Source organism: Camponotus vicinus, unplaced genomic scaffold (genome assembly GCF_025532165.1).
Source record: "Camponotus vicinus isolate PSW18456_S1 unplaced genomic scaffold, iyCamVici1.0 SCAF_7, whole genome shotgun sequence".
Classification (NCBI taxonomy): domain Eukaryota; kingdom Metazoa; phylum Arthropoda; class Insecta; order Hymenoptera; family Formicidae; genus Camponotus; species Camponotus vicinus.
The window spans coordinates 5,034,253-5,047,097 of NW_028141979.1; the positions used below are offsets into that span (position 1 = coordinate 5,034,253).

The following is a 12,845-nucleotide window of genomic DNA, read 5'->3' on the forward strand; positions in this document are numbered from 1 at the left end:
TACGAACGTGAAGAGTGTACTGGCATTCGCCAACCTTATCTTTTCGCCTTTCCGTCTCTTACCCAACCCCCGGAGAGCTGCTAGTCGAGAAATTCGACGTCGCGCGGAAAGATGAGGATTGACCGAGGGGTGACCGATATAGCGGCAGATCCCCGGAGGTTTCCGTTCGCAAAGTGACAATGCTTGTAAACGCGTGGCATATTTGCCGTAAGGGAGGAAGGAGAAGGAAACCCTCTTATTGCTATCTTCTCGCAATCAGTCACGAGGACACGCGAGTTTGTCAGTCGGCTCGACGACTGAAACCCGAGCAACAATTTTCACGTCGAGTTGTTGGTACAGAGGTCTCGTTAACCTCGCAACCCGCCGCATTAATGTAAGAATAACAGGTCGTGCGCGAAAGCAAATTCCGCCCACCCTTCGCCTCGCCCTTTGCGAGATGCTCGGTGTAACCGAGCTGCAACGCGCGGCAAAAAGCCGTTTTCCGCGCCGTAATTCGTTCGCTGCGAATAGTCGAGAGCCTTGTTACCCAGACGCATTTAAGATCGTTTCATTCCAGCCACGCAGAGACATGCGGAATGTTTTGCATGATGTGTAATGTAATTCGAAGGCATATTTATGTAAGATTTTGACGTCGTCCTCTTTTTTGACAAAGCTGAAATCCGACCAAAGCTACTTAGCATCGAAAATCGAAAAACTTAGTGAATCAATCTTGAAAAATAATATAACAGAATTTTATTATTCATTAAATATTGTATAGCATTTTATTTTCGCAAGACCTTGATTTGCGATTTTATAGTTAATAAGAATTTAAAATTTGATAAAAATTTTGTTTGTTACTGCAATTTGTCATGTAAATTTGATTTTTATTAATAGATTCTGAGAAGCAACGTTCTTTTCAAAGAAATAGTTGTTATCGGCTGTAACGTGCAGAAAATTAATCCCGGCGGGCTACTTATAAGGTACAATAATTCATTCACAGTTTACAGGGCAAACCTCTCACCGTCGACCTCTCCCGTGCAATTATCTACGGATCTATTTGCAGGTTTTATTTCACGGTACGAATCTTAATCCCTAGCGTTACGACTATCTAAAGGAACAAAAAGGGGGAAGAGAAAAGAAAAGGAGAGAGGAAAAAAAACGAAGAATAGGGAGAGAAGTAGGATTATCCGCAAATGTACACGTGCAGTGAAACGAAATGCGGCGCGGATAACGCAATTCTCCCCGTTTTGACTGCGTTCCGTCGAGTAATCGAATTAGGTATTCTTTATGGGCTCCCCGGAAAACTTCGTTTGATAACGGTCGAAAACGCGCTGTGTACTCACCGTATAATCGAATATTGCTCTCGACTTCGCCGAGGGAATTTTTGGCCGCGCACTTGTACGTTCCCACGTCGTGTTTCTGCAGATTCCGGATGGTGAGGATCATCCGGACCTCGAACGGCGACTTCGGCACCGCTTGCACGTCGTACCTGACGCTAGTTATTATCATCGCACCTTGGGAACAAAAGCGTAGAGCATACTTAATTATTCCGTGTCCGATGGATAGAAAATTGCACGTTATTTCTCTTCGAGCTTGCGCGTCCAGCATTTTTCTCGATTAATATGCGGCAAAAAAACCTTCATTATGAATTTCACAGAAAAATGCAGAGAGTGTTTCATGCAACGGAGGAAAAGAGACTGAGAGCCTGGAAATAGATATTACACAAACTTTTCTCGTATAGATATATCTACACAAAATATGAATTATAATTATAATTTATCCTATGTAGTTATTTCATAAAATTTTTAATTTGATTCTACGAACTTCCCAAACTCGTTGGCTCGAATATGGTTCTATTTACTTGTTTCGATAAAACCATTCTAATAATTTACATATATCACGCATTTTTATAAATCAGTCAATATCCATTTGTTCAATTATTTCAATTAAATTCGGAGATATTTTCTGAGATATTATGCATAGCAGTTGAAGATAAGAGGTTACGTCTCTTGCTATAAATAAGGCATCTCGCCCATTTCCCGCTATGCTTTCTTATTACACGTTGAAACAGTTGTATATAATGAAACAAGTGAAAGGTATCTTCCACGCGAGACGAAATTGCATACGAATGCATTGGAGCGAGGAACTCTGGATAGCTGAGCGTGTGTTAAACCGGGAGGACGTCTGGCTCTTGTGAGGCGAAATCCACTGCGGGAATATTTCCGCGAGTCTGGAGAGAGATAAGTAGTATTCTCCCTATCTAAAGTTTTCTTGAGGAATTCTGAATCAAGATACATTCGTCATTGCAATGTAGCGCTATTGTTCGTTGACATATTATTATGCGCGATTTACAATACCTGAATTTGCTTTTTATATCTCGATAAATCTATACAAAAGAATTTAGAAAAAGTTGATATTTGTTCACAAAATTTTTCTATTTTCAATTTTATATATTTTGTATAAAAGAGAAAAAAAATGTCGGGTTTTCTTTTTATTTATTTATACAAGCTTTGAACACGTTCCCAATTACGCGAATAAATTTCTTGAAACTGACGATATTCAAACACAACACGATACGTCTATTATCGGAATCACCTAAACTAAAGTACGGTCTATAATCGGATTTGTCATGCAAGAGTAATTAACGTTCGAGCGTTTCTCCGTTAGTTACAGTCAGTAATTAGTTAACAAGCCAATCGCTGTAACGGACTGTACTACTTGTGGTAGCGGTGTGCTGACCAAACACAGATATATAGATTACGTTTGCATATATACATACGAACTGAAAGATATTCCATAAATTATACCTATTGCATTAAACGATAATTTTGTTTTCTGTGAAAGTGAAAATTTAGCATAAATTAATTAGTATTACGATTAATACATTTCCCGGATGAAAAAAAGAGAATTGAGTTAATAATATAATTTGAAATATATATCGATAAGAAATATGTACGTATCAAGCGATATTAAAAATTTAAGTTTTATAGGATTTATAAAGTTTCTTATAGGATTTCTAAAGTTATAGACTTTAGTTATATATATATATATATATAACTAAAGTCTATAACTTTAGAAATCCTATAAGAAACTTTATAAATCCTATAAAACTTAAATTTTTAATATCGCTTGATACGTACATATTTCTTATCGATATATATTTCAAATTATATTATTAACTCAATTCTCTTTTTTTCATCCGGGAAATGTATTATATATATGATCGTTTATATAAGAATTATTATTTAGCAGATTGTCGTAATAACTCGTACAAGTTGATTTATTTTATAAATTGCATTTTGAACGCTCCTAGCATCGTAGTAATTGTATTTATAATGTATGTATAATTCAAGAAATAGCCGAAATAATCTAATTATCATAGTATTATTGTGTATAACAAATATCTTTCTCTAATAATGTATATTTTTTCTCTCTTTTATTTTTTTCTAAATAGACATTTATTTTCTTCATGAATTTTTTGCTGTTCATTAAGAGTATCTAAAATTACTGAGATATTGATAGCAATCAAAATGCAATTTATACAGTTTGGAATCAATTTATGCGAATAATTACGACAGTTTGCATGAACAAATTGACAAATATTACCAATAAACAATAAATAATAAAGAATGCACAGGCAATATTTTGAATGATGAAATTGATAAACATTATGAAATCTTCAAAAGGCGATGATTACGTAATATATTACATATATATATTACGTTAAAATATCGTGATGCGAGAGCACTCGATAACGGAACAATAGACATGCGGTGCGAAAGTATTTTTTTTTTAGCGAATGTTATCTCACCCTTCGGGTCCTTGACCCAATAGTTAATCGACATCGGGGACGCCTCGACGAAACACTCTAGGACCACGTCCGTTCCCAAGGGCGCACCGACCAGCTGATTGGGTACGTGAATCACCGGCGGAACTGTAAATCGAAATTGGAAGATATGGTTGCATTTCTCGAGTCTCTTGGCATAGAGGAACCATGGTACACGGTATCCGGTCCAACGATTCGAACGGTAATCACTATTACTCACAATGAACGTTGATATAAATACGTTTGCTGACCGCGGGCGGAACTCCGTTGCTGGCGATGCACAAATAAACCCCCATCTCGTTCCTCGAGATCTTCGTCAGTTTCAGCTCCTCGCCCAAAAACTCGGTCACAGAAGACACTGAGAACGATGTAGCGTTAAAGTCGAATAAGACCGAGCACATTCGATATGTAAATTCACCACAGCATTCTCGTCCATGTGTTTTAAACAGTAAGATTTTTTTCATGTAAGGCAAGACTTCTTTTTCGAAATATCGACCTAATTTATACATACGATTTATATTCATATTTTATATAATAACAGAAATAATTTAATACATTTCAAATATTTCAGCTAATTTCTGTAAATCAGATTATGAATTTATATATTAAAATTTAATAATATCTTAATCTTTTTAAAAATATTTATTAACAAATAATTATTATTAAGAACGAAGTTTTATATATTAAATATATTAGATATATAAAGAAAGAAAATTATTTACTGTGATTAATCAAGAGATAAAATACGAGATATAGAATTGAATGGAATAGAATACGAATATTTGAACGAATAATTGAACGAATAGAATACGAAATAGAATTATTTCAGTTCATCGAGAAAGCAATAATTATAGAAAGAATAATAAAGTTAATAATTAATTTGACAGAGGGAGGACGCCGCTCTTTTGCTTTATTCAAACTAATTTTGTTCTAATAATTGCATAATAATTATACTAATTTAATAACATGTTTTTACAACGGAAACTTAAATGTTAATTTATTGTTTTTGGCGCTTGTTATTTAACGAAAGACAATCATTAAATATGGACGAATGAAAAAAGAATATAAAGCGAACAGCCTATTACAAAAGCGGGTGATGATCAATAAAATAACAAACGCGCTTAATGATATTATATTCGCGCTAATTATGCTTCTGCAATATTTTATTATAGAATATGCAATACATATTACATTCGCGTGCTACATTTTCAATACGAATTCGCATTCACGATTTGCAAATTTATTCATATCTTCATAAAATAATGCCAAAGAAATGGGTATATACTTTTCATGAAATTTAATATTGCCTCGGTATAAATTAATGAAGATAAACAATTTAAGAGATTCTATATATTATACACCGATGAGTGTTTTTAGATGCAAACAGCAAAGTGGCGCACGCGGATAAGACAAGCGCAATTTGTTGCACCTGCAGCTATTCCTTGTCGCGAAATATCGTAAACAAACGCATGAACCTCCCTCACCTGCGGCCTCGTTACACTACGTCGCAACTTGGCTTGCAAAAACATTAACTTTCCCAAAGATTCTGGAGTCTCTCCGCGTTTTCTACTTGGTCTATTAATAATGTGAAACAATATGAGCGTTCTATTAATTAAACGCAGATGAAAAAAAAGACATGTATTTTTAAAGAACGTCACATTTGATGAGGACGGTATCTTCTAAATAAATAAAAGAATTTATAATGATGATAAATCATTATGTAAAAATAACGAATATTAAAAATATACTTTATAGGACAAGCAAAATTAAAAATTCCACGTCACGTTTCGCTTTTGATTTTTCGTTCATTTATTTTTTAACATTTTAATACGAAATTCTGCGCGGTTAGACGGTGATCACGAGACCGGTGGACTCTTTCGGCATGACTTCGATAATCACTGCGATTGTAATGCCGACAATAACCCATCGAGCTGGGTCGTCCGGAGGTGCAAGATCGCGCCCAGCATACGCTGCATCCATCGGTTGCAACGGCATGCATCCTTGCTGTGGACCGCGTCGACAGTACGGTGAAATTTGCCTGCTATTAGTAACGCCACGCTGAAGTGAATACTAAATACATCGTTTAACCGGGTCTTGCAAGGTTGAGAGCGAAGCGAGATGGTTTGCGAGATCAATGGCCCGATCATTTTATGCTCTCTATTTTACAAACGTTTGCTTTAAGGAACACGCATGTGATTTTTCACTCCGCCGAACGTTTGCGTTTTTTATTTTTTAAATGTATAATCCAATTTACATCTGTTTGATATACATATGAAAGACCGTTTCTAAAAGCTGGAACTAAGAGAAATAAAAGAATTAATATCAAACAGATTTTCGTTTGATGGAAATAGAATTTGATAATTAAAATTATAATCGTAATACATATCATTAAGCTTTATTTTTTAAATGTATAATCCAATTTACATCTGTTTGATATACATATGAAAGACCGTTTCTAAAAGCTGGAACTAAGAGAAATAAGAGAATTAATATCAAACAGATTTTCATTTGATAGAAATAGAATTTGATGATTAAAATTATAATCGTGATACATATCGTTAAGTTAATTCTCGATAAATTGCGATTCTTCTCTTTTAACACGGATATAAGTTAGGAAAAAACAAGAAAGGCAGACGGCACGTGTTTCATAATTGGCCCAATATGAAATTCAACATTACGGCTTAATGATCCGCGGGATGTCGGCGGCCGGGCCGGCCATTCAAGATCGCGGGGGAGGGCATTATTTCGGAGCATCAGCGGGAATCGGTTTCCAGGCGAAATTCGTCTTAAAGTACGGAAACGGCGGCTCGTAATGAGGGAATTTGAATACTAACGGGATCGCGCGGAGCGCGGTATGCGCGCCTAAGGAAAACATAATTGTATATTCCGCGCTCTATATCGGAACGTCGGGCGCGGCGCGGGCGACGGTGCGAGGGCGTGCCATCTATATTAAATCTTACCGTGAGACTTCTGGTTCGGGGCGCTTCCTGCAAATGGCTCCCGAATTATAATGTTCCTGCCGTCTTCTCGGCGCCAGGATACGCGCGGCTCGGGTACGCCTCTCGCCCGGCACGTTAACTTCACCTGTACGTGTTATGAAACCGGAATTATAAAGAGAAGCGAGTTCGTTATTGCACTCCACTCTAATGCCGTGCTTCATCCAAATATATATTTGGAAATATAAACGAGAGAGAGAGACGAGAGAGAGGGGGGAGGGGAGGGGGAGAAAAATGCGCGCGCGCGTGCACAGACTCCGACTCTCTATGTAAAACACGTACACGCGAGGAACGTTTGTCCGAAACAATGGCGGCTCGCGCGGATATTCGAGCGGAAAACGAATCTATGGTCGCGAGGGGCATGAAATATCCGGCGTTGGGATTTTTTATTTTTTTTCTGGACGGTTATTAGTTCTACCGCGTGCTCTCGCGCGGCCAATTTTATCAGGCCTTCTCGAATTCTCGTTAACGGATGCTCAGTTTAACGATATTTTTGCTTGTGGGTGGCTCGAATAATCGGAGCGGTACGAAGCTATTTTTGAACGAACGAAATCGGACGCCACGAAATGATCGGCTTGATTTTTCGAATTTGTCATTTGCGATGCGTTAGTAGATTCGCGGATCCGTCCATTATGGATATATATCGGTTCGTTTCTCATCAGTTATCGAGTTATGGATATTTGAAATGAACGCGAAGAATAGGATGGGTTACGAGTTGCAAAACACGTACGCGGAATGAATATCTGTGTGCTCTACAATGGAAAATATAAACGGCGTGTTGACAATTAACGACACGACACGTGTCGCAGCATACTGCGCTGTTTGTTGGCCGGGCATTCTACTGACATGCTGCCTGCTGGTTTGCAATATCGGTGACGTTTTTAGATGAATATCGTGTTAGCACGGTTCCGAGGTGTAATGTAAGTTATTACATGCATATCGTATAGTTCGCGTAACTACCTCAAACAAAAAAAACGAACTGAATATTGCTCGCTTGATTTTTTTCGAAAAAACATTTGGAGGATTAAAATTAGTGTTTACTATTTATATAAAATAATTAAACATAGTGCGATACTTGATTGTAAAATTTTGATTGTGTCGTAACAATCTCTGATTTGTTGAAGATACTTTTTAAAGATTTAAGAAAATAACGTTCTTAATATTTTTATTATTTATATCACAATATTATTTTGTTATTAATTTTGTATCTGACGTAAAATAGAAATATCGATTTCATCAAAGTGCGGGTAAATTGATGGATTTCACATAAATTCTTTTAAGTTAAATTTACGTTAAATTTTCGAAATAAATGATTATACGGACAAGAAATATATATATATTGAAAGCATCATAATTCGAAAGGTAAAATTCTAACAGCAATTAAATATTCTTTAAAAGAGTATCTTTCGTTCCAGGAGACTGTGAAGAAACTTACACGAAAAGAGTTTTGTCAAGAATCAATCTTTAATTAAGAAAGAAACTTTGAAAATGTAACTTTACGTATTAAAATTATTTAGATATACGATATTTAGATACAATATAACGTATTTGCATGATGAAAAGCGACATGTGATATGAAAAATTTGAAAGTTTAGATTTGTTTAGATTTGTTTACGTGATTTGTTAGATTTTTTACGTAATAAACTGTGGGAAACACACAAGAGAGAAGGAAAGAAAGAAAAAAGGGAGTAGTAATAGTTATAATCCGGCAAAATTACTTATTTATCTTGATGGACTCAGACTGTGCCGTCAGGAAACGAATTCACAAACTCGAATCCCGATTGAAATTTCAATTTTTTATGAACTTTTTCTAGCGCGTCGGCTAAACGAAAATTCCAACTTTTTTTGAGCTCTGTGACAATTGACAATTACATTTAGGATTTATTGTTGTTGGATATCGTATCTGTCAATATCAAATTAAGGATAGTTGTTTACATGAGGCAGGAATTATTTAGCAGAAATAAAATGATTGAAGAGTTATATTTTAAAAATTATTTTCAAAATATTTGAATATATATATATATATTCAAGTATTTTGAATATATATATTTGAATATTATATATATATATATATATATATATATATATATAAGAGAAAATTTTAATAAGTTTGTATTTTCTAAAATACTCCAGTGGATATTAAAGTGTGTATATATACACTTTAATATCCGCTGGAATATTTTAGAGAATACAAACTTATTAAAATTTTCTTCAAAAACAAGATAGAAATTTCACTTTGTCGCAACAAAATAATCGCAATGTAATTTTACAATTTTCCAAGTAAATAAAATATATATTTCAGACAGACTATACAATTCTCTGTTGCAACAAAGAGAGTACGATACGATATTTGGACATGTGTCCCGACAATCTCGTCGAAAGATGCAGAAAGTAACTTATACAAACTGACAGTAGTACAATTTTCAGTGTATAACCAACCGCGGAAGCTTATAATAATAAGAAGACTCGCAATGCGCGTCGGTATAATTTCAAAGTTTAAAATGGTCCACGAGATGTAGTGGGACTCCGTAGTGCTGTCGCGTCTTCGTAAAGCGTCTGTCAGACATTCTGAAAGAAGCGCAATATTCTTTACCCGAGCGACACCGCCATACGCGCGGAAAAACGCGAGGATGAGATGAGATATTCGTTAAAATTGCGCGGCTGCCACGGAATATGAATTGTGAGCAACAGGTCACTTATTTCCACTGATGACTTACATCCGTGCCGAACATCAAGATTGGTTATAACACGTGTACGATGTCATGTCCTCGTAGTGAAGCAAATTATCAGCTCCGATAAATTACTTATAATCAATTACAAGTCTCGCGAGCACAGCTTCTTTATATTTCCTTTTTCAGAGAAGAAGAATTATTAAAATGTCGCGCTTTTTTTTTGTCTTGAAATACGTGACATAATAATAAAATTATAATTAAAGTGTTATTAATAATAAGAAGACATTTAATTAAAATTACGAGTTTGCTGTATGATAATGTTAAAATAATACTTGCAACAGGTGTACACTTACTGTGAATTATATTATGAAATGCAATACAATATATTATATTCGCTTTTTATGTTTAAATTGTAGTTGACATCTCTCTAAATGTGACAATTAGTTTGTAGATTTAATGGTAATGCCGCATATACAAGTACTTTCAAAGTTAATACTTTTGACTCGGTATCATTATGGACTTCTTGACGATTTAAGCATCTTAGCAGTAACACCAATCTCGTGTTCAAGACATTAATGACGACGAATAGCGGAAGTTGCAAGTTATTTGTAGACTCAGCCGCGAACCGTTGCACACTCGTGGCGCGTATTGCCCTTCTCCGATATAGATTTCTCCGGCATGAATCAAGCGGAATAACGTTGCCCTGATAATTTACTACAGACGTAAATCAGCCCACATTTGTAAGTAATAAACCATCGTTTATTCATGACGGCTTCTGTGCGGGGTAAATTATTTAACGACCTCCGGCCTAGTCGTGCCACAGCGCATCTTTCTTCCTGGCATATTTATCCGCAAATTTATTCCCGCGGATGAATTCTTCGGAATTGAGTCGAAAGTTAATTGTTGCTCGAAAGCAACATTCGATCAATATTGACGTTCGATTTCAATAGAATAATAATGTAAAAAATAATATATTATTTATTATAAGAAGAAGATTGTTAATTCTTAATTAATTAAAGATCTTTCCTTGATAATTGAAATCAAAACTGTATCAAAATTAGACGCAAAATAAAAAAATATATTCACCTGGCCGCCCTCGCCTACCATCATGTCACTCGATGTAGCGTCAGGATCGAAATCAGGTGGCACGACAATCGACAGCATACCTGTCTGAAAAAAAGAGATGATTTGTAATTAGTATTAATATAAATTCAACGAGGATGATGGTAAATTTAAGGTTACTTTGTTAATATTAAAGCTATTTTATTTTAATTTTATAATAAAAAATGAAATTATATAATATAATATTTCTCTTCTCTTATTTTATTCCACTGTTATTATAAATTCGCACTTAATTTACTTAACAGAAATGCATAATTTTTTATCACGGATCGTTCACAATCTCAAACAATGCAATGGGACTATTCAAATGTGAGAATATTACATCGCGTGGTCCGTCTAGATTTTTCGTGATTGGCAAATTTTAATTAACGCACGTACGAATTTCACGGTGATGGTTTGAAAGGGATAGATTCTACAAAGCGCATAGCCAGAGCTATAATTATGTCTCTAACTTCAATCATACCATGCAAAAACTTACGCGATATATTGCGAGCAAGAGTGAGAGAGAAGCATATTTTTTTCCATTAATATGATACGGCATTGCGCGCAAATGTGGCTCATCGGACGTGGAGCGTTGATAACAACAAGCGAATCAGAGATGATGACATATAGCTCGCTTTATTTCCCTCGTCGCGGCGGATGACGCTGCTATGGAAATAGTGTTTAAAATAACCGGATTCGCTGCAAGAGCGGAAAAACGGACGTAAATAAAAATGCGGAATTAATGAAAACAGACGTATTTCTATTCTCTGTGGAATGTAACTTAATTTCTTAAGACGAATTGAATAACTGCATTTCGCAAAAGCGTGATAATATCATTGACTCATTAAATTCTGAGTATAACAGAAGAAAGATTCGCGGAAGCTTTTTATTCACATCAGCTTTTTCGTTTTTCATTGCATTAGTAGATTATAATATGGTTGTAAGGCAATTGGATGCGAGCGTCTCTAAATCTCGAGTAAGTATCTTGCTTCCGCGATATACTTTAACCGATTTTACTCCGACTTTTAGCGTTGGAGTAACGTATTATGACTACGCCAGCTGCTGACGTTGCCTGTTTATATCGTGGATTATTCGTTAATTAACGACGCGTAGTATCGTTAAATATTATAATTGTCAGTCAGCACAATCACTATTATCCAACTCAGTCACGCGCGTGGTTCACGTGAGTCACGTGGCGCAAAAATCGTGATTTTCAATTGTAATCCATTTGTTCGGTTAATAATTTAACTAAAAAAGATAAAAAGATTATTTCTTCACAATTATAATGTTTTGATTTGTTCTTAATAAAAGAGTATTAGTTCAGCATGAAAATAAAAATAATTACACAAATATCTATTATTTTTTATAGCAATAAAGCTCATTAAATATAATTTCATGATTTATCATACAGTAGAATTTATCGATAATTTCGATTTAAATTCTGCTATGGGAATTTTACAGCTTATTGTTCAGAGATAATTCCGAATAATACTTGTCGCCAAAATGCTGGATGTGTGGCACATTTTCCTGCAGGGTGCAAAATAATCCTTCAGGACAAAGCGTTGTGCAACTATACATTCGACGCTTATCAGCACGCGAAGGCGTTATCACGTTATAATTCTCAAGCGAGGAGACGGTAGAGAATCGAGAAAGAGAAGGGGGTTTCAACATCTCGAACATCTCGACGTCGGGGACTTTTGTCGGCGGTCGTACGTCAACCCACGAGACGTCGGTACGAGTGCAAGGACCTCTTCCCTGTTTCTCCTTCACTTCTCCATATCTTTCCCGCCGTGTTCACTCCTCCCCCTCGATTCTCCTTGTTTCACCCGCGATTTAAAGGAAACTCCACACACGTCGCTCGCCTTCTCTCTCTTTCTCACTCTCGGCAAGACGCGGAGGCACGAAGTGTACGCGCAATTACGAGGATGTAATCCACGCCACGACGAAACTTCAATCGTTATAACCGAGTTGTCTGGCAAGCCACCGCTGCAGAGGCAGCCGACGAATGCAAACTGCGTACCTACTACTTATGTACCTACCTACATACCTATCCTATCACAGCAACGACGATGACGAGACACGTGCCCAAGCGCGTAAACTCATACGTGTCGCCACCGAATTGTGAAACTACTTTCCTTCGCACTCGTATAAATTAATTATTACGCGTCTGCGAATGATTGTATCAGTTTTCGCTGCAGCTCGATAAATGAATGAGTCTCGTCTTCGTTTTTAAAATCGGCAATAATTAATTTATTTATTTATTTTACA

The 12,845-nt window shown here is 35.9% G+C and overlaps 1 protein-coding gene across 9 annotated transcripts in view; it reads right to left on the minus strand.

Annotated features, from left to right (window-relative positions):
* Positions 1-12,845, minus strand: part of LOC145975090 (lachesin) — a 160,175-nt gene that overhangs the window by 18,052 nt on the left and 129,278 nt on the right. For all 9 annotated transcript variants that reach the window (XR_014439875.1, XM_083105242.1, XM_083105238.1 and 6 more), the window contains 5 exons: positions 10,560-10,643; positions 6,766-6,889; positions 4,026-4,163; positions 3,791-3,913; positions 1,323-1,493 (listed from right to left, as the gene is read on the minus strand). Coding sequence is in view for 8 of the 9 variants with exons in the window: in XM_083105242.1 (XP_082961368.1) it covers positions 1,323-1,493; positions 3,791-3,913; positions 4,026-4,163; positions 6,766-6,889; positions 10,560-10,643 (640 nt within the window). In the remaining variant the exon portion in view is untranslated. The remainder of the gene's footprint in view (positions 1-1,322; positions 1,494-3,790; positions 3,914-4,025; positions 4,164-6,765; positions 6,890-10,559; positions 10,644-12,845) is intronic.